The following is a 25415-nucleotide window of genomic DNA, read 5'->3' on the forward strand; positions in this document are numbered from 1 at the left end:
AGCAGCAAGTTATCACAGATTGGCTTTTGATTACAGGGAGCTTGGACAGCATAATGAAGCAAAAGAATGCGACGAAAAGGCACTGATGATTAGAAAGAGGATTTACGGTGAGGAAAATCCTGAGGTAGCAGCAAGTTACTACAACTTGGCTTTTGATTACAGGGAGCTTGAAGAGTACAAGAAAGCAAAAGAACACGACGAAAAGGCACTGATGATTAAAGAGAGGATTTACGGTGACGAAAATCCTGAGGTAGCAGCAAGTTATCACTGCTTAGCTATTGATTACAGGAAGCTTGAACAGCACAATGAAGCAAAAGAATGCGACGAAAAGGCAATGATGATTATAAAGGATATTTACGGTGAATTACATCCTCAGGTTGTAGAAAGTTTTTACAGCTTGGCTATTGATTATAGAAAGCTTGGACAGCACAATGACGCAAAAGAATGCGACGAAAAGGCACTGACGATCAGACAGAAGATGTACGGTGAGGAACACCCCGAAGTAGCACTAAGTTACTACAACTTGGCTGTTGATTACAACGAACTTGGACAGCACAATAAAGCAAAAGAATGCGACGAAAAGGCACTGACGATTAGACAGAAGATGTACGGTGAGGAACATCCTGAGGTAGCAGTAAGTTACTACATCTTGGCTGTTGATTACAGGGAGCTTGGACGGCACAATAAAGCAAAAGAATGCGACGAAAAGGCACTGATGATTAGAAAGCGGATTTTTGGTGAGGAACACCCTGAGGTAGCAGTAAGTTACTACAACTTAGCTGTTGATTACAAGGAACTTGGACAGCACAATAAAGCAAAAGAATGCGACGAAAAGGCACATGATTAGAAAGAGGATTTACTTTGAGGATCATCCTGAGGTAGCAGCAAGTTATTACAACTTGGCTCTTGATTACAAGGAACTTGGACAGCACAATAAAGCAAAGCAATGCGACGAAAAGGCACTCTTGATTAGAAGAAGGATTTACCGTGAGAGACATCCTGAGATAGCAGCAAGTTATTACAACTTGGCTGTTGATTACAGAGAGCTTGGACAGCACTATGAAGCAATACGATGCGACGAAAATGCACTGATGATTAGAAAGAAGATGTACGGTGAGGAACATCCTGAGGTAGCAGCAAGTTATCACAACTTGGCTTTTGATTACAGGGAGCTTGGACAGCACTATGAAGCAAATAAATGCGACGAAAAGGCACTGATGATTAAAAAAAAGGTTTTCGGTGAGGAACATCCTGAGATAGCAGCAAATTATTACACCTTGGCTGTTGTTTATAGGAAGCTTGGACAGCACAATGAAGCAAAACGATGCGACGAAAATGCATTGATGATTAGAAAGACGATATACGGTGAAGAACATCCTGAGGTAGCAGCAAGTTATTACAGCTTGGCCGTAGATTACAGGAAGCTGGGACAGCACAATGAAGCAAAAGAATGCGACGAAAAGGCACTGATGAATAGAAAGAGGATTTACGGTGAGGAAAATCCTGAGGTAGCAGCAAGTTATCACAGCTTAGCTGTTGATTGCATGAATCTAGGACAGCACCATGTAGCGAAAGAATTCGACGAAAAGGCACTGATGATTAGAAAGAGGATTTACGGTGTGGAACATCCTGAGGTGGCAGCAACTTATTACACCTTGGCTGTTCATTATAGGAACCTTGGACAGCACAATGAAGCAAAAGAATGCGACGAAAAGGCACTGCTGATTAGAAAGAGGATTTACGGTGAGCAACATGCCGAGATAGCAGCAAGTTATCACAGCTTGGCTGTTGATTACAAGGAACTTGGAGAGCACAATAAAGCAAAAGAATGCGACGAAAAGGTACTGAGGATTAGAAAGAGGATTTACGGCGAGGAACATCCTGAGATAGCAGCAAGTTATTACAGCTTGGCTGTTGATTATAGGAAGCTTGGACAACACAATGAAGCAAAAGAATGCGGAGAAAAGGCACTTGTGATTAAAAAGAAGATTTACGGTGAAGACGATCCTGAGGTAGCAGGAAGTTATTACAGCTTGGCTGTTGATCATAGGAAGCTTGGACAGCACAATGAAGCGAAAGAATGCGACGAAAAGGCACTGATAATAAGAAAAAAGATTTACTCTGAGAGACATCCTGAGGTAGCAGAAAGTTTTTTCAGCTTGGCTGTTGATTACAGAGAATTGGGACAGCAACATGAAGCAAATGAATGCAACGAAAAGGCAGTGATGATTAGAAAGAAGATTTACGGTGAGGAACATCCTGAGGTAGCGGCAAGTTACTACAACTTTGCTTTTGATGACAGGGAGCTTGAACAGCACAATCACGCAGAAGAATCGGACCTTCTTTTACTGGCGCCTAATAGAAATAGGGTTTACGGTAAGAGACATGCCAAGGTAGCAGCAAGATATCACAGGTTGGCCGTTAATTACAGGGAGCATGGACAGCACAATGACGCAAAAGAATGCGATGAAAAGGCACTGATGATTAGAAAGACGATTTGCGGTCAGGAACATCCTGAGGTAGCAGCAAGTTATTACACCTTGGCTGTTGATTATAGAAAGCTTGAACAGCACAATGAAGCAAAAGAATGCGACGAAAAGGCACTGGTGATTAGAAAGAGGATTTACGGTGAGGAACATCCTGAGGTAGCAGTAAGTTATTACAGCTTGGCTGTTGATTATAGGAAGCTCGGACAGCACAATGAAGCAAAAGAATGTGACGAAAAGGCAGTAATGATTAGAAAGAGGATTTACGGCGAGGAACATCCTGAGGTAGCAGTAAGTTATTACAGCTTGGCTGTTGATTACAGGGAGCTTGGACAGCACACTGAAGCGAAAGAATGCGACGAAAAGGCACTGATGATTAGTAAGAGGATTAACGGTGAGGAACATCCTCGGGTAGCAGCAAGTTATCACAGTTTGGCTGTTGATTACAGGAAGCTTGGACAGCACAATGAAGCAAAACAATGCGACAAAATGGCGCTGATGATCAGAAAGAGGATTTACAGTGAAGAACATCCTGACGTAAAGGAGAGTTTGAGAGTTTGTGCAAAGTACAAAAGACGATGTGCTATATGTTAAGAACATTTTTAGTATAAGTACTTAAATTAAGTAGTTTAAAATGTAGGGGTTACCGAACAGATAGGCACTCATTGTTTTTTACGGTTGTCGCATAGTCCCTTTCAGGCTGTCAGATGGAGGGTTATAGGATTGAAACAGAAATAAAACTGCGCGAAAATTCAACACACGGGACATGAGACAGGGAATAAACTTTCCAGGTATTTAAATTTCCCGCTTGGGTTATGATTGTACCCTTTCGCTAGCGCTATTGAGAACTTAAGAAATTAATGACGACGGCGACGGTAGCAACAACGTCGCAAAGCAAAACGTGTAATGAGCAAAAACAATCGCCCCGTAGGAGCGTGTTAAATTTTGGTGCATTTCGTTGCGGTCCTCTGCAAAACAACAACGTGAAATGACCAAATGCAAGGTTTGGTGGAGAACGTGAACACACAAAAGGTGAATGTGTCATTCTCTTTCCTGTCTTTCTCAAACTGAACGCCACTCCTACCAATTTGGTTCCTGGGTAGTTTGCCGTTTGTGTAGAAGTTAAACGAGTTGAAATAATTGCGACGTAGCACACATGAAATAAAGTTATATTTTCAGGTGACGCGTAGTCGCCGCTTAAGTGCCCTACCATCTGAAAGCCTGGAACGGTTTAGTGCTGTTGTCGTATAGGAAAAACAAAAACAACAACAATTGCTTTTGGATGGACGCCTTACTGCCAAGTCCTGAAATTGCTTTGAGACGATTCAGTTTTTTATACCGACTGGTAAAGTCCTGGTAGCATCCGTTACTTTGTAAAGGTCAGGCACATACTGGATAGTGTGCGGTAATGATAATGGTTTCAATAGACAATTTAACGAGATAAATTCTGCAGGAAAACATCTCTTGGATCTTTTTATAAGATTCTGCTTATATTAATAGGACCGTTTGCCTTTGAAATTATTTAGCCGTGTTCTGGACTGATTAGAGGCACCATATTATATTCAGGGGAAGTTGTTTAGATGTGGTGAAGGGGCTTGGGATCTTTTTTGTGTGAGCAGCTGGTGCATTATTTCATATTATTACGGTAGAAAGCAAGTAATTGTTATTTCAGTTTCATTGGAACCAGCATAGTCGAAACTGACCGGCATTGAATCAACGGAAAAGTTCTGGCTCATTTGTTCACTTTCAGAATAGAGTATTGTAGTTGCGTAAGGGAATTTAGTATCCATTTTTGATTCTAAAAATTTCAACGTCTGACCACTTCGTGTCAGTTAAAGCCTGCAAAATAGTGACCAACGTACTAGACTCGTAAAGGTTTGAGAAATTACTTTGAAGGTATGAGAAACTGCTTTCATTTTTTTTTTTTTGGAAGTTTGGTCAGGTATTTCGTCACATTTTTACATTCGTTGATGCCGACATGGTCTGCACTTACTCCATTCTTCGTGACTGCCCATCAGCACGAAATAGCACATTTACTAAACTTTAAATCACGCTGTAGAGTTGCGTAAAGCTTAAGTCCGTAAAGCTCCGTTGAGGAGTCGTAAGGGTAAAGTAAAGTAATCCTTCGTAGTTTTCTTTGTAATGTATATATTTGTATTTATACATGTTTTAACTTAATGAATTTGTCATTTATTTGAACTTCTTCAGTTCCAAGTGGGCGCCTCCCATGGGACCTCGTGGCCTGTTAGCGCCCTTACCCTTTTAGGCTCTCTTTTTATATTTCGCCCAATAAAATTGTTAAAACTTTTCAAAAGGGCAAAAAAGAAATAGGAAACTACGCTACACATTTTTCAGAGCACAAGAATGTGTCAGTTAATGTATATTCCGTATAACCTAAATTCCTGGGACAGATTCACGAAGGCCTTCTAACTTCAGATGCATCTTATGTATTATTTAGAATAACAACAGACTACTGTTCAAAAACAATACTGAGGACACATCTTAACTAAAGAGGGCTTTGTGGATATGGCCACTGCATCGAAAACATGTAGCTCAAAAGATGCTTTGCGGTTGTTTACCACTGTAAATAATGTTCAGGGAAGAGTTGTTCAAAGCCCGGTTAAGCTAATCCTGGGTTAACGTCAAGTTTGATCCGAGTTTAATTACTAATCAATAGTTGTGGTTACACTTAGCCGTTTTACCCATGGGTAACTAGCATTTTCCCACGGGTAAGGATGTTTTTGTGTGTAACCGCTTTTCCCAGACCGAAACTGCCTTTGGGTTATTTCCATGGATACATCAAAGAGAACAAAAGAACTTCCCATGACAGTTCCTGAACTGAAAAGTACGGTTTATCTGCTCCCTGAGGTGGCTTGGCCAATCATCATGCAGAACGTAGCTAATACAGGAAATCGCCTGCTATGCTCTGAGTTGACCTCTGATACGCTTGGCTAATTTCGCGCTTACTAAACTGGTAGCACAAGGTGACATGGCAGGGTTTCGTGCATAGCTGTGAGTATTTCTTTCTTTATTTTCATGAGTTCCCTCTTCAGACTATCAGTTTCGAAGTTGATCAAGTTGTAATCTTTTTATTTATCTGTTTATAGGAACGCTAGTCAAACCGAAGATTCCTACTACAACGGGTATTTCTTTGCGCCTTCTTCGCTGTCTTCTCGCAAAAAAACTGTTGGATTGCTATATTTATGGAGGACTGTCGAATAATTAGCAGGAGAATCACTGAAATTAAGCTTACAAGATCTCGATTTGTGTCATGCATGATGATCTGTACGTTTCCCACCAAACTGCATGCATGGTTAGTGTGAAATTATATCTAATTATATTTTACCCTGGGGGGAGTTCTTTTACTGTGTAACCGCATCCCCAAGGGTAACATGAAACCTGAGCTAAACCGAACCCAAGCCATTTACCCTCGGGAAGGCCCCAAACCCAAGGTGTGTGTAACCACGACTATTAAGTACTTTTCTTTACCTTTAGCTTAAGGTATGCTTTTAAAAACATTTTTAACGAGCGAGATACAAACCTCGGTTTATTTTTAATCGGGGATTAGCGTTGATCGCCTTTCGAACAACTGGGCCCAGAAATCCTGGCTTGTTTTTTTCTTTTGTTATACTGAAATTTGTTAAATCATTTAAGCTTTAGTGAATTAGTACAATTTTAAACGTAAATAAAGATATGATATGTGTAGTATACCTGCTTTGCCTCGGAACTGTCTCAGAGCAACATCACCAAGGAAACAGAACTGCAGAATGAGACCGTCTTCATAAATGAACACTGTTTGGGTTTGAAACATTTGAAAGAATCACTTCAGTTAAATTATTTTAGAATCAGGACCCAGCTGCAAGAAGCCCTTCTAAGTAAAGGACGGTGCCTACTATTGTTATTGCACATTCGTTTTGCGCATCTAGAGATGGTTGGATTTCCTATGTGTGGTACCCACCAGTACAGGAATATTTTTGCGCGGTTTAAAACTATGTGGAGAAAGCAGAACGTTACAAGTGCTCTTGGTATCTCAAAAGAAAATTCGGGGTAACCCTGCATTTTTCAGAGATAATTAAGCTTAGTTGCTTAATTATCTCTGAAAATGCGTGGCCACAAACCATGACATAATCAGGATAAAGTAGCATTGTGCTAGGAGCCCACAAGACGAAAAGCCGAGAGGTTAGAAGCCCAACATGTAAACTGTTAGGTGCTGCTGCAAAACATTTACGCGCCAAGAGCAATTTCTTGGGCACTCAAGGTTTCCCGGGCTTCCGTTAGGTAGCAGCCTTGACATAACGCTTCATGCATAATGCAGCATTGTGCATAATGATCTGTACAATGCGGCAATTAACGTGTGGTATCAAGTACAATGCTGCATTATGCAACTTCAAAACATAATGCATTACGCAGCATTGTGCATAATTTATCATGCATACTGCCGGAACGTGTTCCGTCTGATTGTGCTTATGCTTATGTCATGTTATGCCGCCGTTTTCACCATTAAGAACAGGAACGACACAAGCACAAGCACAAGGCAGTCAACCGTTCGGTCCGCCATCTTGCTCAACATTGAGAAGAGCTGGTTTCGAGAATTCCGTCAAGAAATGGTTTTCTGCGCGTGCGTCTGTCCTTATGCGTATGTAGCTAATGTTCTCACTTCTTATCTCTACGCTTATGCTTATTTCGAATTCCTAGTGAAAACCAGCCTTTATGCGACTTTATACTTAATGCATTATGTAGCATCAGTGCATAATTCATCATTTATAATGCGGCAATGCACGTATGGCGTCATGCACAATATTCCGTTTTACATTATGTAACTCCATACATAATCCATTATACTGACATAATTCAGAATTGTGAACTGGCCCAGTACTTTCATTCTCTCTGAAAGCATAGCCTGTTTTATTGGATAGTCTTTGCAAATTGACAAACTCATTCATATTAAGTCACGCTTACATCTTTCCAATCGCTCTTAACCTCCAACCTGAACTGAGTCCTGGAGGTAACGCATTTATGAGCGCGTGTTTAACTGTTGTCGTAACTTCTAAGAGCCTCGTCCCCAGTCGTCCTTTGCGCGCGTTCAAATTTTACGTCACCCGTTGAGTAGTCTCCTTTGCAGCTGTCGTTTGGGCTTGTCACGCAACGCGCTCTGTGACAAGCCCAAACGACGGGTGCGAAGGAGACTACCCGTTGAGTTGATCGGGAAGAAGCGCCCACGACGCCTCGCTCTATCACACTCGGCCCCAAATCTCTATAGACAAGTTCGTTGCTTTTTTAGCACCTTGAGGCCTCAGAGCGAGTCTGGTGATTTCTTCCTTTTTACAAATGCGCAAACAAAAATTACCGAGCGCGGCTGCCATCTTGGTGCATATTCATTGACGGCTAATTTTTTGTTGCAAAATCAATACACTAAAGAGATTAGACAGGTAACAACACGGAAGAAAGTCATCAACTCCATTTAAGGACTGACCACGGCCAATGCAAAATAAAAAGATCAGGCAATCTTGTAAAGTTGATTTCAATTCCATTTGGTCCAAGATCAACATCCACTCGCTTCTTACAGTATTAGTACAAAGTAAGGCGGAGATCAACAATACGTGAATAACCTAACCTACATCGACAAGGGCATATTGTCTATTTTACGAATCAACACGTATTTTCTCCCCACCAAACGAATACTGTCAATATAATACAGTCGAATCTCTTTATTACAGACACCAAGGGGACATGAATAAGTGCCCGTATTATAGAGATGTTCGTTTTAGAGAAGTAGGCTTTATATGGATTTCTAGTGCCCACTTCATAACGTGATGGGGCGCGTCGTTTTCTTGGGAGCATCTTCTTTCTCATTTATTCTTCATACGGACCTCATACTAAAACAAAATAAAATTTCGTCCTCCCGAAAAGTGTGTGTGTGTGTGTGGAGGGGGGGGGGGGGGGGGGTAAGGCCCCCAACCTCCCTCCCCCGGCTACGCCGTCAGTGAGCAGGTTACCATAGCAACAACAGAACCTGTTAAAAACTGCCTTAATTTTTCAGTGATTAAAGCTAACAAACGAGCACGGTGATTCCCATATTTTACTTTCGAATTATAAAAAGCATGTCAAGACACAACGTTTTGCAAAGTTAACGAAACTTTAGAGAGGGATTAGGAACAACCTTTAATTTTAAGGTTGCAAAGTAAAGGAGGTTAGTTCCAGAGTAGTGCCTTTCTGCAATAGCGCAGATCAGACGTTCAATTGATCCTGTTGTAATCGTTATGTGAGGACGCAATGTCTTCCAAAGTTAAAAAAAAAAGGTAGGGTGTTGGGGGGGGGGGGGGGGGGGATTCAACGCCACCTTAAATTTTGATTTAAAGATTGCTAAGGGCACAATTCAGACAAAAGAAGCAAACGTTGAAGCCCTTCAATATTAGGAGGTCAGTTCCAGAAACGGGTGTTTCTGCAATATCGCATTCAAGCCATACCATGAAATTATCAGACGTTTGAATGGTGTGAAATCAGCCCTGCAGTTTTCTATTTTAGTGGTTCGGTAGTGAGCCACTGTAGAACCTCTGGTGCTTCTATTTTGTTACGGTGGTTCAATCTTCACAAAAACATCTTTCATAAAAGACACTATTTATGAGGCACCACAGATTCTCTTAACCAGGCACTAAATTCACTGGAGAAGGGTTATATCCCAGAAAAGTTTTTTTTTTAAACCATTACTGACACTTTTTGATCTTTATTTTTATATCAATCCAATCAGATAAACATTTTCAAGTGTCACGCATCACCTACGAACTTTCCGTTCACCGTTTATGTTAATCAACTAAATTCACAACATTACTTTATGAGTATTTTCAATCAATCCTACAGTTAACATGTAAATGCTCCTATGAAATCACAAATGAACTGATGATCACATCACTAGCGTGACCTGTTTCCAATGTTCGCGTGATCTACTTCCAGTGCTCGTGGCGATGAATACGACATGGTTCTCCAAGTTTGAGGTAATTAATCATTGCATTTATCAGCTAGCCAGACGCAGGCATCGGTAACCAATCACTAGTCATGTCGATAAAGTCAGTGAAGTAAGACTAAGAAGCTTTTGTCTCGTGTACTTTCACTTTCATTTGTCCTTCTGCTCAGCACAGAATTGTGATCAACAGTAATAGAAGAGAACTTGCTATATTAAGAATCAATAAGAACTTCTTCAGCAACGTAAGTAGGTAAGAAATAACAAAGATGTAAGTGACTAGATTGTTAACGGAATCAGTGAGCTTTCGACGAAAAAATACGCGTCAGCTAATTGTGCATTCACTTGGCTTGATCTTTGAAAATTCTAATTGCGATAAAATTGTTTATTCTGCATAACCTTTTCTGCATCAAAAGAACATTCGACTTCTGACTATCATTAATTCATCACAACATGAGGCAAATGGATACAAAATAGGCGTATAACTAGGATGTATCCGCTTTGCTTAGAGGGTATTGGTGAAAATTTACAAAGGCCAAAGACCCCCACCCTTTTACATTTGTAATCAATCCTCTGTGCTTCGCAGTTGAGAACCTAAAGACAGAGAGGACAACTAAGGACAGGCCACTCCCAACGATTTGGAGTAAGTATTTCAAAGTATACATCGTATTGTTACATTCTATATAAGACAATCTCTTAAGTCCACTAAGCTGGATGAAACATATAGAGTTAATTTATTAAGACCATGTCATAACTGAAGGATCATTTAAAAATAATCCATTTGTGCGTCATTCATGCAGAAAAATGTAATTCATTTGCAAATTCTATAAAATTCCTATCCGCAGCCGTCAGCCGGGAAGGCTTCAGATGACTCAAGGATTCCTGTAAAAGACGTTTTACTTCATAAACTGTTATTTCTAAAGCTGTCTATCGTTAGATGTAATTGTTAAAGTCGTTTGGTAAACATTCACGTCTCGTTTGCTAACACCATAGGAAGCCTTTTGTCTGCTTAAGTGGGTATTTCAAAGTATAAATCGCACTGTCACAAGTCTATGTAAGACAATGACTCTTCAGTCCACTAAGCTGGATGAAACATATTGGCTTAATCTATTAAGACCATGATAGAGTATGATAGAGTAGACTTCACTCATGCTCAGCTGGATTGGTTTGGGAAAAAAATGTAATTCATTTGCAAATTCTATAAACTTCCTGTCCGCAGACGTCAGCCGGGAAGGCTTCAGTTAACTTGAAGATCAAGACTCCTCTGTATAAAAAAAGTTATACTTCTTCATAAACTATTATTTCTAAAGCTGTTTGTCGTTACATGAAATTGTTAAAGTCGTTTGGTAAACATTCTTGCACGTTTCGTTTGCTAACATGCCTTAGGCCATAGGAAGTCTTTTGTTTGCTTAACTGATTAAAAGTCATTCTATCATGAAGAGAACATTAGGTCCTTTGATTTGCTCTCTTGCGTTTATTTTGAAGATTTAGAGTCTAATGTGATTGGAACATTTAAGGGCCAACACGCAGAGGACAGATACGTACTCTAACAGTTTGTGTCATATATTGGTTTATGATAAAAAGGAACGTGCAAAGTAAGAACGAGGGAAAATTATTGACCAACTTGTATAATCAATTTCCTCACATTCGCTATAATTTAATTACGTTTCACCAGCCTTTGTACTTAATGAAGACTTGAGGTCAGAGCGGCGCGCAGAGACAATAACTACATTGAAAGACCAAGTAAAGTGCAAGGACTTCGAGTAAGTATTGCGGATACTATCTTTTAATTGTATAAACCGCGACGCTGAATAGGGTGAATGTTATTCAGTCAGTGACACAGGCACACTCGGAAAAAAAAATCCGAGCGCTTCTATCAGGAGTCGGACCATTACTACTTCAGATGCTCTACCACTGAGCTAAAAGAGACTCGTGGGAGCTAAGGCCATTAAACTATCTTTATTGGACAAATATCCTGCATCCTGCTAGGATGTGAATGTCAATGTGTGGCATATAGGCAATGAAATAAATGAGATGGAATTTTTTTAAAAATATACCATCACATTTGTGTATGACACTGAATATATTGCGAATCATTTCAATGTTATTCTAGCATAAATTTAGAGTTGTTTGCTATAAACTGTTGTTTCCTCTATTAGGCTCGACAGTATGCGTTTTGCTTGAAGTATTTCTTAGTATGTCACACAAACACAGCATGTGTTATACGAACTTACCGTATTTTCTCGATTAAACGCCGGACCCCGATTAAACGCCGGCTTCGTATAAACGCCTTGTCAAAACTGCCGATTTTTAAATAAACGCTGGGTGCGTTTAATCGGGGCCCAGGCGTTTGTTCGGGGTCCCGGCGTGTATTAGCATGTAATTAAACTTAAATAATTTGTACACATTGGCTGACACAAACGAGGAGGACGTTGGCGACATTACCGTTTATAAACTTAAAACTTGTACTCATATCATTTACTTCCTCTTACATAATTCATATATTGTTTATGTGCTGTTTTGTTAGCGATACAAATCTTGATTGCAACATAGTACACTTGCCGTATGTACGGTACCATAATACTGTAACTTCGGGTAATCCAGGGGAAAATTGTCCAGCACTGACAAACTGCCCCTAGGTTTCCGAGGATCGGTAATAATAAATCAACGCGGAAAATGGCTGAAAATCGCATTTCATTAATATTAACGCCGGACCCCGATTAAACGCCGGCCTCGAAAAAACGCCGGTTCAAAACTGCCGAATGTTAAATAAACGCCGGGGGCGTTTAATCGAGAAAATACGGCACGTTATTGCTGATTAACTCTTAAAATGTTGATGCATATCAATTTCTCACAACTATCAGAGAAAGACTTTAATAAAAGGAAAAGTAAGACGAATTGATATCTTAACATCAAGGCTAAACGAATCAAAGCGTATCGAAGCAATAAGCAGTTTGACCACTCATAGCATCAGTCTGCTGTTCGTTTGAATATGAAAAAGGCTTCACTTTGTAAAGGTGCGAAATTTAATATCTTTAGAATTTCCTCCATTTGCTAAGCTTACACCAGTGAAATTGAGTTGTTAATGTACTATTGGCTGCGTGTCTTATAAAACAACTGTTCTTCAGTAAAAGCTTTTGAGTCCTGCCTGTGCCTGGATGAAGCACTGAGATCGGACAGGAAAAACTACTTTACATGCACAAAATTCATTATCAAAAATTCAATGTTTATAATTTTGAAAGCAAAAACATTACCAAGGTTAAGAAACAAATTGAGTTAGTTTTTATGAAGAACAACCGTAGAAAATGAATAAGCAAAATAATAAGCAAAAACATTTTTAAGGGTTGGTTTTTTTGGGACAATCCAAAAACGGATTTGTGATCTCAAATCATTCGGATCAAGGTGCATCATGCAAAGGAACCGACGAATCCACTGTGGACAGTGGATTCGTCGGTTCCTTTGATGTACCTTGATCCGAATGATCTGAGATCACAAACCCGTTTTTGGTTCTCCCTAACAAACGCACCCTAAGACTCACAAAATATAATGCTTGCACTACAGAAACTTCTCTCATGGAATACACTCCAGAACAACTGAACTATTTTCGACTGTGTTACATCGCCTTTAACTTAGTTCCGGAAGGACTACGGAAAATCTTCAAACAGGAATGGGATTTCCTTTACAAGACAACTCCGGTTGGAGAATGGAAAGACACACCACAGAATGGCCGAGACATCTTCAACAAAGAATCTCGAAGAAGTCACACCAGGAATGCTCGATATCTGGCAACAATAAAAAATGGCAACACCGCAGAGTGGGATTGTAGCTGTCTGTTCTTTGCGATCCTGTACTCAGATAGCATTGGTAACACCCTTAGTATGGTGGTCAAAAAGGATGTTGATGATCTCCGTCAAATCCGTAACGATATTGCTCACATAAGTGAGGCTACACTCAACGATACTGAATTCCAGAACTGCGTAGGAAAAGTGATAGCTGCATTCAACTCTTTAAATCTTCCCATCGCTAACATCGAGGCAGTTAAAAACCAAGTGAGCTTCCCCACGGCAGAGGTTAATAAATTGAAGATGCAGGCTGACAAGCTACGAGTGGAGTTAAGACAAGCAAAATCTGATTTACAAGTGGCTAAAGACACAATACAGAAGAAAGAAGAACGAGTTAAAAGCCTTAAATCAGACCTGCAAACAAAAGAAGCTCAAGTTGAAGCCCTTACACAGGAGGTCAGTTCCAGAGTAGTGTCTTTCTGCAATCTCGCATTCAAGCCATCGCATGAAATGATCAAACGATCAAATGAGGTCACGAACATCATGACCAAAATGCAAGAACTTGAAGAAAGGAGTGACGGAGGTGTCAGCACTATCTATTTGTCTGGAATTCCTGGTTGTGGCAAAAGTCAGATCGCTCGACAAATCGGAAAACAATTTTTCGACAAAAGATCTCAAGAAAGTGAAGGTGTAACGTTAGTTGTGACACTGAATGCAGAAACCCTGGAGACGCTAGCTGACTCCTACATGGATCTGGCAAGAAAGCTGGGAGTGACAGAATTCACCTTAACCAACCTGGCCACCTTGAAAGAAGTCAGTGCAAAAGAAAAAATTCAGCACCTGAAGCGTTTGACTGCGCCAAAGATGAAACAGGTTTCCAAGTGGCTAATGATTGCTGACAATGTTGTTGATTTGGCCTTGGTTCGTAGCAATCTGCCTCCGACTGCCAGTGAAGAATGGGGCCACGGTCAGGTGCTAATTACAACTCAAGACAGCAGTTCCATTCCCTTTAATGCTCCCTACACGATCCATGAGTCACTTGATAAAGGGATGAAAGAAGATGAGGCAATAGAGTTACTAAAGACAAATTCACAGATTTCAAATCACGAAGAGGTTGAAAAAGTTGCCAAAGTTCTTGAGTATCAGCCACTTGCCTTAGCAGCTGCTGCATTTTACGTACATACAGTTGTGAACAATGGCTCTCCAAACTACGGTTGGGTTAACTACCTGGAAACATTGGATGATGGAAAACGCCAAGAAACAGAACTACCTCTTGCGGCAGAAAATTTGGCTTACTCCAGAACAATGACCACTGCCATTAAAATAGCAATAAACAGAGTATCAGAAAGCGAAGAAGTTCTTCGTCAAACATTTTGCTTTCTCTCACTGTGTTCAATCGATTCTCTTCCAATCGAAGCCGCCGTTGACTTTGTAAAGGCTCGTACAACCGGAAAAACGGACGAGTTAATAAGAGCAAAGATTTTAAAATCTTCTCTGATAACTTCTTTAGAGAGCGAAGATGAGGCACCCTGCTATTTGAAATTGCATAACATTGTCCATGAAGTGCTCACGACAACTTCAATGTCTGCTTTTCTTTTTTCGGAAAAAGTTCAGTGCATATCTGCGGCAATAAAAACCTTTTACTCGCTACTTGAGGCGGAGCGAAAGCTGTCGAGAGAGAGTGAGTATGCCTGTACAATGTTACGTAATATTACCTCACACTGTAAAGTGCTTCATGAAATCCTTGCCACCGACGCTGCAGTGAGAGATGTCTTCGTGAAGGAATTAATACACTCAGTCACTCCCGGCAATGTTATATCATGGCTTTGCGCAACTGCACGTGTTTGTTGTGACCTGGGTAAACCATCAGATGCAATTACATTTTCCAAATCCGCCTTTCAGTCCGTTAAGAACATAACCAGCGCGCGGGAAGGTGATTTATTAAAAGCAGAGGTTTTCTGCGTGCGCGGGAAAGTGTTGGAGGAGCAATGCAAGAGAATGTTGGCACTAACAAACTATGAAGAAGCAATGAGGATTTTTAAGGCAATTCACGGTGAAGAACATGCTGACATGGCAGGAATTTACAGCACCTTGGGAAATCTTTATATTCAGCTTCAAAAGTTCGAGCGAGCCAAACAATACCATGAAAAAGCACTTACTATTAGGAGGAATATTTATGGTGAGAAACACGCTGATATAGGATCAAGTTATAACAGCCTTGGTCTTGTTTACAGCGGCCTCGGAGAGAAGAATCAAGCAAAAGAATATTATGAGAAGGCAATCTCCATCTCAAGGGAAATGCACGGTGAGAAACACATTGATTTAGCGGCAGCCTACAGCAACTTAGGTCTTCTTTACAGTGATACACGACAACATCATCAGGCAAAAGAATACTACGAAAAAGCACTGATTATTGGAAGAGAAATCTACGGTGAAGAACATCCGGATATTGCAACCATTTATCACAACTTGGCTTCTGATTACAGGTGGCTTCAAAAGTACAAGGAGGCAAAACAATGCGACGAAAAGGCATTGATGATCAGAAAAATGACTTACGGAGAAGAACATCCCGATGTAGCGGCAAGTTATGTCAACCTGGGTGTTGACTACTTCGAACTTAGACAGCCTACTGAAGGAAACGAATGCACCGAAATGGCGCTAAAAATTAGAAAGAAGATTTCCGATCAAGAAGATAGTTTTTACAGCTTGCGCTATGGCTACTTGTCGTTTGTAGAGCAAAATGACGCAAGCGAATGTAATGGAAGGAATTTGTTCTGTGTGAACAAGACGTACGCTCACGAAAAAACAAACAAAAAGGAACGTCATGAAAAAGGAAAAAGTCGTGACAGCTTGCCTGTAGATTATCAAAAGCACAATGAAGCAAACAAATACGACGAAGAAGCATTGATGATTAAAAAGAAGATTTACAGTGAGGAACATCCTGAGGTAGCAGCAAGTTATTACAAGTTGGCTGTTGATTACAGGGAGCTTGGACAGCACAACGAAGCAAAAGAATGCGACGAAAAGGCACTGATGATCAGAAAGAAGATTTACGGTGAGGAACATCCTGAGGTAGCAGCAAGTTATTACAAGTTGGCTGTTGATTACAGGAAGCTTGGACAGCACAACGAAGCAAAAGAATGCGACGAAAAGGCACTAATGATCAGAAAGAAGATTTACGGTGAGGAACATCCTGAGGTAGCAGCAAGTTATTACAAGTTGGCTGTTGATTACAGGGAGCTTGGACAGCACAACGAAGCAAAAGAATGCGACGAAAAGGCACTGATGATCAGAAAGAAGATTTACGGTGAGGAACATCCTCAGGTAGCAGCAAGTTATTACAAGTTGGCTGTTGATTACAGGAAGCTTGGACAGCACAACGAAGCAAAAGAATGCGACGAAAAGGCACTAATGATCAGAAAGAAGATTTACGGTGAGGAACATCCTGAGGTAGCAGCAAGTTATTACAAGTTGGCTGTTGATTACAGGGAGCTTGGACAGCAAAACGAAGCAAAAGAATGCGACGAAAAGGCACTGATGATCAGAAAGAAGATTCACGGTGAGGAACATCTTGAGGTAGCAGCAAGTTATCACAACTTGGCTGTTGATTACAGGCGGCTTGAACAGCACAATGAAGCAAAACAATGCGACGAAAAGGCACTGATGATCACAAAGAAGATTTACGGTGAGGAACATCCTGAGGTAGCAGCAAGTTACTACAACTTGGCTTTTGATTACACGCGGCTTGGACAGCACTACGAAGCAAAAGAATGCGACGAAAAGGCACTGATGATCACAAAGAAGATTTACGGTGAGGAACATCCTGAGGTAGCAGTAAGTTATCACAACTTGGCTGTTGATGACAGGGAGCTTGGACAGCACAACGAAGCAAAAGAATGCGACGAAAAGGCACTGATGATCAGAAAGAAGATTTACGGTGAGGAACATCCTGAGGTTGCAACGAGTTACTACAACTTGGCTGTTGATTACAGGAACCTTGGACGGCAGAGGTTAGCAAAACAATGCGACATGAAGGCATTGATGATCAGAAAGAAGATTTACGGTGAAGAACATCTTGACGTAAAGGAGAGTTTCGAGAACTTGAGAGTTTGTACAAAGTACAAAAAAGCTAGTAAGAAACAATGTGCTATATCATAGAAAATGTTTCGTATAAGTAGTTAATTAAGTAGTTTATAATGTCAGGTTACTGAACTGACAGGCACTCATTGCCATTTACGGTTGTCGCATAGTCTCTTCCAGGCTCTCAGATGGAGGGTGATAGGATGGAAACAGAAATAGAACTGCGCGAAAATTAAATGCACGGGACCATGAGAGATAAAAAGTTAAATTTTTAACTTAAAAATTTAATTTTCCCGCTCGGGTCATGATTTCAGCATTTCGCTTGCGCTATTGAGAACTTAAGAAATTAATGACGACTGCGACGGCAGCGACAACGCCGCAAAGTAGTAAGTTTAATGAGGACAAACAATCGCTCTGCACGTGCGTGTTAAATTTTGGTACATTTCTTTGCCGGCCTCTGCAAAACAAAAACGTGAAATGACCAAATGCAAGTTTTCGTGGAGAACGTGAACACACAAAAGGTGAATGTTTCATTCTCTTTCTTAAACTGAACGCCACTCCTACCAATTTGGTTCCTGGGTAGTTTGCCGTTTCTGTAGAAGTTAAACGAGTTGAAATAATGGCGACGTAGCACACATGAAATAAAGTTATATTTTTAGCTGACGTGTAGTCGCCGCTTAAGTTCCCTAATATTTGAAAGCCTGGAACAATTTAGTGCTGTTATGGTATAGAAAAAAAATTGCTCCTGGATGGATGCTTTACTGTCAAGTCCTGAAATAGCTCTGAGACGATTCAGTTTTGTAAACCGACTGGTAAAGTCCTTGTAGCATCCGTAACTTTGTAAATATCAGGTACATACTGGATAGTGTAGGGTAATGATAATGGTTCAATAGACAATTTAACGAGATAAGTTCTACAGGAAAACACCTGTTGGATGTTTTAATAACATTCTGCTTAATTACGAGGACCGTTTGCATTTGAAATTATTTAGCCATGTTCTGGGCTGATTATATTAGCGGCACCGTATTATATTCAGGGGACGTTTTTTTTAGATGTGGTGAAGGGGCTTGGGATCTTTTTTGTGTGAGCTGCTGGTGCATCATTTCATATTATTACGATAGAAAGCAAGTAATTGCAATAGAATCACTGGGGCGGAATTAAAAACCAGCACAGTCTTAGAAATGTGTTGAAACTTACCGGCTTTGAATCAACGGAAAAGGTCTTGCTAATTTGTTTACTTTGAGAATAGAGTATTGTAGTTGCATAGGGGAATTCAGAATCCAATTTGACTCTAAAAGTTTTAAAGTCTGAACACTTAGTGTCAGTTAAAGCCTGCAAAATAGTGAACAACGTATTAGACTCGTAAAGGTTTGAGAAATTACTTTGAAGGTATGAGAAACTGCTTTCATTTTTTTTTATATTAGGTTAAGTATTTCGTCCCATTTTTACATTCGTTGATGCCGATGTGGTCTGCACTTACTCCATTCTTCGTGACTGTCTATCACAGCACGAAATAGCAAATTTCTACTAAACTTTAAATCACGCTGTAAAGTTGTGTAAAGCTTAAGTCCGTAAACCTCCGTTGAGGAGTCGTAAAGGTAAAGTGAAGTAAACCTTCATAGTTTTCTTTGTTATGTATATATCTGTATTTATACATGTTTTAACTTTATCAATTTGTCCTGATATATCTGAACTTTTTCAGTTCCAAGTGGGCGCGTCTCCCATGGGACCTCGTGGCCCGTTGGCTCCCTTACCCTTTTAGGCTCTCTCTCTATATTTCGCTCAATAAAATTGTTAAAACATTTCAAAAGGGCGAAAAAGAAATAGGAAACTAGGCTATTCATTGTTTTTTAAGAATGTGTCAGTTAATGTATATTCCGTATAACCTAAATTCCTGGGACAGATTCACGAAGGCCTCCTAACTTCAGATGCATCTTATGTATTGTTTAGAATAACAACAGACTACTGTTCAAAAACAATACTTAGGACTCATCTTAGCTAAAGAGGGCTTGGTGAATATGGCCCCTGCATCGAAAACATGTAGCTCAGAAGATGCCTTGCGGTTGTCTACCAGTGTAAATAATGTCCAGAAATCTCAAAGCCTGATTAAGCTAATCCTGGGTAAACGTGAGGTTTGATCCGAGTTTAATTACTAATCAATAAGTATTTTTCCAAAAGATTTTTGCCCTTCAGTTTTGACTTAGACTTTTCTTAACCTTTAGCTAAAAATCTGCTTTTAAAACCATTTTTAACAAGCGAGAGAGAAACTTCGGTTTACTTTTAATCGGGGATTAGCGTTGATCGCCTTTCGAACAACTGGGCCCAGAAATCCTGGCTTGTTTTTTTCTTTGGTTCTACTGAAATTTGTTAAATTATTTAAGCTTAGTCAATTAGATCAATTTTAAACATAAATAAAGATATGATATGTGTATTATACTTGCCTTGCCTTGGGACTGTCTCAGAGCAACATTACCAAGGAAACAACTACAGAATGAGACCGTCTTCATAAATGAACACTGTTTGGGTTTGAAACATTTCAAAGAATCACTTTAGTTAAATGATTTTAGAATCAGGACCCAGATGCACGAAGCCGTTCTGAGTTAAGATGAATCCAAAGCCTCGTTTGATAACAATTGCCTCAGTTGTTGAATTAAGAACAGTCTGTTCTTCAGAAACGATACTTGGGATAGATCAAGATCAATTAAGGTGCCTGATGAAGGTGTGATTCGAGTGGGCTCATCAATTAATTGTATCAAACCATACATTTCGGTAATGCTCCAGAGGGCAGACGCAACCAGGACGCCTCGCCCTATCACACTCGGCCCCAAGCCTCCATAGACAAGGTCGTTGCTTTGATAAGCACCTTGAGGCCTGGGAGCGAGGCTGGAGACTTCTTTCTTTTCACAAATGCGCTAAACAAAAATTACCGATGGCGGCCGCCATCTTGGCGCATATTCATTAACGGCTAATTTCTTGTTGCAATAATGAATGATATCAATACACTACTGAAAGAAGACAAGAAACGAATAATTAAAAAAATCACTCATGAAATATTTCTCAATGTGCCACTAAATTTTTACAACGTACTAGGAAACGCTGGAGAGCAAAGGACAATTGATGAGAGCGCGAGTTAGTGACAGTTTACAATAGTTCATAAAAATGCATGACAGTGAATGGGCGCATATAACAGTTGATGGGCGCATGCGGGTGTAGTAGACCAATTAGCAAGAAAGTTGATGAACACGTATGGTAGTTAATGAGAACACGACGGTTGATAACAGCTGATCAGAGCGCATGAGAGTTATTGACAGTACACACGAGCGTTAATGAGAGTGCCTAACAGTAATGAGAGTGCATTTGAATTGATAAGATTGCATGAGAGTTCATGAGAACGAGTGACACTTGGTGAGAGTGCATTTGAGTTAATAAGATTGCACGAGAGTTGATCAGAGCGCATGAGAGTTATTGACAGTACACACGAGCGTTAATGAGAGTGCCTGACAGTCAATGGGAGTGTATTAGATTGCATGAGAGTTCACGAGAACACGTGACACTTGGTAAGAGTGCACTTGAGTTGATAAGTTTGCACGAGAGTTGATCAGAGCGCATGAGAGTTATTGACAGTACACACGAGCGTTAATGAGAGTGTGTCAGTTAATGTAGAGTAGAGGGGACTTCTCCCCTCAGCTACATTTCTTGACCCGTTAATTTAAGTTATTATTATTATTATTATTATTATTATTATTATTACCATGTCATGGGTTAGAAGCCGAATTTCATTCGCACTGTTAAGATCTGGACTCAGGTTCTAGGACATTACGAAGAATTCAACGTGACATCAAGAACGCGGACATTGACATTGAAACTGCAGAAGGGGCCATTTGAGAGATGCGTATTTTGTTTATTTTTTTTCTTTTCTTTTTATCAAGTGGGACTGATTTTAAAATGTCGAATTTCATTTTTTTTAAACTTCATGACATTTGTTTTTTTTTTCTTTACAAAAACATTATTGCTTGAAAATATTATCTTTTTTTAATCGAAATGAATTGTAAATAGGTTTTTAATAGCTCTTTTTTATATTTTTAACTTGTAAATAGCAATTTGTGTGGAATATTTTAATAAAGAATTATAATTATTGTTATTATTATTATTATTATTATTATTATTATTATTATTATTATTATTATTATTTTTATTATTTATTTATTTATTTTACTTTTTTTTTTTTTTGGGGGGGGGGGGGAGCAATTTGAGCCTGAAAGTTCTTTAGATGTTACTGAGTATTTCAATAAATCTATGCGGAAGTGACTAAGATACCTCTCAAAAACCAATATGTGCAATATGCCCCTTTATCATTTGGGTTAATTGAACTGTATAGACTCAAGTTTTACATGTATTATTTTATCCGTATTTATACTGTTCATTTTATAAACCGTTTGATCAAAATACAAATGTTCTTAACTGACTCTCAGACTGGGGATTGTTCTTAGTATGTTCTTTATCTCAGCCTCGAAGTTCTTATAAAAAAGGTTCTTATATATAAAAAAGTGTAGTGATGTTTCATCCTAGCATGCAAGTAGATTGTAAGCAGCCTGTCTACAATCTACTTGTCGGACTCTTGTGAAATATCACGCATGTTTGGCCCATGTGCTCGTACTTCGTACAACTCCTATGAGAGTCAACTCTCAGCCTTGTTTGGTTGCGGCTCTAAAGAAACCGTACGAGAATTGGTAGGAGTATACCTGCCAACTTTTTCTGACTAAAAGGCGTGAGATATTTGTCCTGGAAATGCCAGGATTTTCGAAGACGACATTAACTGTATCCGAAGATCTCCGAAGAAGCTCGAAAATTTCCGAAGACGTTCCGAATAATTCTGAAGTTCTCAAGAAAATGATTATGCTCCATATCCATACTGACATTCAAAAATGAGAGATCCTGGGGTAAGTATCGTCATTTACTCATTTTACATGGACTCTTCGTTTCTCGTATTGGTTTGAGTTAACAAATTTTTGCCGAGAAAGTGTGTCAGTTAAGCTGCTATTGCTCACATTTAACCTGAGTACCTGAGAAAACAGGCGTTTGTCAGTCGTCAGCAACACCCTGTAAATTGAACGTCCGAAGAACTGTTCTCCTTATGTTTTATCGTTCCAGCATAAGCCTACAATTTTTAAGGCTTGTCTTTCAGCGTAACCAGGTAACTACTTCAAAAAATGGAAAAAAGACTGAGTGCATCGTTTGAAGGGCAGGTCCAAAAAAACTGGTTTCAAAATAGCTTTTTGCGTTCGAGGTAGAAATAACGCACTCCTTATACAGATTGAATGAATGGTCCTTGGGATGCGTATCTGGCATCCCCCGCAGATTTTGCAGGGGCGGATGACATCATCACCAAGTTGGCAAGTGAGAGAGAGCCTGATGACATCGAACGCACTCCTTAATCTTTAATTATTACCAGTTTAATGGGTCTTAATCTTACTGGTGAGTGAAAGCGGAATTTAAAAACGCCGATGCCCTTTTTTTCAATCCACACAAGAGGAATGAGATAAAACAGTAGATGTTTTGTGTCTGTTCGTGAGCGGGCGGTATCTTGCAATCTGATTGATTCCGGGGGCGGGTAGAATTTTCCTATCTTTGAACACAGTCGCGGTAGCTACGAACGCTAACCAGTGAGCGAAGGACTAAGGGAAGTTGCAATAAGCAGGTTATTTACACAACAGAGGACCCTGTTAACAAGGTTGCCACGCAACGCGTTGCATTTTAGCTGCAAAGCACTGAACTCCAGAAAACTGGAGTGCCTATCATTTGACAGAATAATCCGGTTGGGGAGTCTATAAAGGCATAGTTGTAATTAAAAAAAGGGGTTTACTGACTTGCTGGAAAGAATAGCTTTTACATTTCCGGTCCTGCTATGAATAATACATTTGAATACGGGTACGGGATCGATTGAGTACGATTTCGACTTTTCAAATCTAGTTCGCCCGATTTAGATAACCACTTGTGAGACCAATCCTGTTTCTATACTCTCCTTAATGTGTTGTCTCCTTTTGTCACTGTGCATACGTATGCGCACCTCAGTATCGTCCGAGAAACTCCGATTTCTTTAAGGCGGTGGATACCAAAGTAGAGCCATTTTTGCGCAGTTTATGACTACGCGGGAAAAGCAGATCTTAGTAAGTGCTACTGTAATCTTAAAAGAAAATTGGGGATATTCACATATTTTTCAGAGATAATTAAGCTTCAATTTGGAAAAAAAATAGCATACATCGTTTTGTTTTTGGTGGTTTTTTATAATTTGTATGTAATTAATGACCCGCCTTGTAATTCAGTTTATGCTGCAAAAAGGTTGAATAAACGATCATTATTATTAGCTTAATCATCTCTAAGAAATGCGGGGTTCCCCCCAATTTTCTTTCTTTTCTTTTCCAATTTTCATATACGTTCTTTTGGGGAAGTAAAATAGTGCGCGGCTGGACAGGGAATTCAATGAACCGCGAATCCAACTCTTGTTGGAAAAGTTTAAATTTTCTGTACTAGTTTTGTAAAATATTGTATTTTAGAGTCTGGCGCCATTACTTTAATTTGACTCGAGTTAGATCATTTATCATTATCATTGTAGCTTTTAACTATCGAATGCCACTTGTTGTGAAATGTGATAGGGCGAAACGCGTAGCCTGCCACGTATCATGATTGTCATTATAATTGAGTTCGACGTAGAAAGAGCGCACTCCTAATACAGATTGGAGAAACTTTTAGGAAACGAAATTGAATTTACGAGTTGTTGCTGGTTTTACGAAAATGCTAGCTGACCTTAGTTTGCATTTTTAACGACATCTTTGTCCCTCGAAAAACGAAAGGAATTAGTCAGTGTTACGAAAATTTGAGCTGACATTTTGCCGAAGAAAACATGTTTGACATTAATCGCGACCGAGAAAGGTATGTTGGTTCTTAGGTCACCAAAGGTCAAGTGTTCGGACGGAAATTCATATTCCTATATATCAACAGGAATATGAATAACTTCCTTAGCTTGGTACAAAGGGCGACCATTGGAACCTTTGAAACACTGCCCAAACTCCATCCATTGGTCTGCCCGACTGGAAATTTAAACGTTTTGATTTTCTCTCTCACGGAGAAGTGCTGAATAAAGACTAATTAAAACAAACCATCAGTTAACTTACCAGAAGTATATGGGCACTTATGCTCGAGGTGCTCCTGTAGTTGGCGGGGAAACCGTTTATGGCGTTAATTTACAGAACTTGGAACAAACTGTCCGTGTCCGCCATGTTGAATCAAATGCGCGTGACAGCGACTTACTTGACGATACCATATGTAAGAGTCGTTTTCTGTCCACAAGTGTATGAAGCCGAACAATTTTCTCTCTTTTCCTCTAAACTCGAGGAAGTCTGCAGAGTACAACATCCTCCAAGGAACAAAGGTAAGAAATTATATAAATTATATGTAACAATGATTTATGTATTTGTAGTCGATCCCCTGCTCGAAAAAAATTGCTCCATGCTGTGCAAACGCTAGCTGCCTAGACGCTGACCTCGAAAGTGTAAAAACTTTTCACTGTTCGGAAACTTCTCCTCGGACTAATAAGTTCAATGCTAAACTCAACTTAGCGCATGTAATCAAATTAATAAAACAGAAACTTAATTGTGCTCCAGCTGAAGATTCAAGTTGCAGAACGTTTTAAGGAAAGGAAACTTTTATCACGAATTTAAGCTTACTATTGATTTACTATAAGTTATACAGTTGTAGTTGGCCTATTAAACGAAAATGCCAGCAGACTTGTTAACGACAAATTTGCCCCTTCGAAAGCTCGAGGAATTAGTTTTCCAGTATTACGAAGTTTCTAGCTGACATTTGGCGAAGAAAACTGTAGATTTTCCTCATAACTAAAGCCTCCAGAACAGATACTTGTATGTGTCATATATCTGTTGTGGTTGAAATTTATCCTTGGTTTAAATTGTATTTTCCTATTGTTCTTGGGTGTGGTAATGTATGATAATGAGTTTGAAACATTATGGAAAATAAAAATTTAAAACAAGGATAAAATTGAATCACACATCACTAAAAATGACCCACTGGGTGCTTGGGTTTATCCACGCAGGA

At 39.7% G+C, this 25415-nt stretch overlaps 3 protein-coding genes, 1 long non-coding RNA gene and 1 pseudogene across 9 annotated transcripts in view; 4 read left to right on the forward strand and 1 right to left on the reverse strand.

Annotated features, from left to right (window-relative positions):
• Positions 1 to 25415, reverse strand: part of LOC146481745 (uncharacterized) — a 155497-nt gene that overhangs the window by 30422 nt on the left and 99660 nt on the right. The window lies entirely within an intron of this gene.
• Positions 1 to 25415, forward strand: part of LOC146481746 (uncharacterized) — a 93796-nt gene that overhangs the window by 13123 nt on the left and 55258 nt on the right. The window contains exons 1-3 of one of the 2 annotated variants that reach the window (XM_085107825.1): positions 9299 to 9697; positions 10031 to 10087; positions 11120 to 11207. The exons of the other annotated variant lie outside the window; for it this stretch is intronic. The gene's annotated coding sequence lies outside the window, so the exon portion shown is untranslated. Of the gene's footprint in view, positions 1 to 9298; positions 9698 to 10030; positions 10088 to 11119; positions 11208 to 25415 lie in introns of those variants that run through there. 2 annotated transcript variants of the gene reach the window in all.
• LOC146481747 (uncharacterized) overlaps positions 1 to 25415 on the forward strand; it is a 68022-nt pseudogene that overhangs the window by 10054 nt on the left and 32553 nt on the right. The gene's annotated exons all lie outside the window — the stretch shown is intronic.
• On the forward strand, positions 1339 to 20223 carry LOC146481749 (uncharacterized). The gene is made up of 2 exons (XM_085107887.1): positions 1339 to 5132; positions 19439 to 20223. Exon 1 carries the CDS (start codon positions 1344 to 1346, stop codon positions 3078 to 3080), a length of 1737 nt encoding a protein of 578 aa, XP_084964013.1. The 5' UTR covers positions 1339 to 1343; the 3' UTR covers positions 3081 to 5132; positions 19439 to 20223.
• Positions 12978 to 25415, forward strand: part of LOC146481750 (uncharacterized) — a 67696-nt gene continuing 55258 nt past the window's right edge. The window contains exon 1 of the mRNA XM_085107830.1: positions 12978 to 18216. Coding sequence (XP_084963956.1) covers positions 13017 to 17384 — 4368 coding nt within the window. The 5' untranslated portion in view covers positions 12978 to 13016 and the 3' untranslated portion in view covers positions 17385 to 18216. The remainder of the gene's footprint in view (positions 18217 to 25415) is intronic.

Source organism: Pavona decussata, unplaced genomic scaffold, assembly GCF_977016875.1.
Source record: "Pavona decussata unplaced genomic scaffold, jaPavDecu1.1 SCAFFOLD_48, whole genome shotgun sequence".
Lineage (NCBI taxonomy): Eukaryota > Metazoa > Cnidaria > Anthozoa > Scleractinia > Agariciidae > Pavona > Pavona decussata.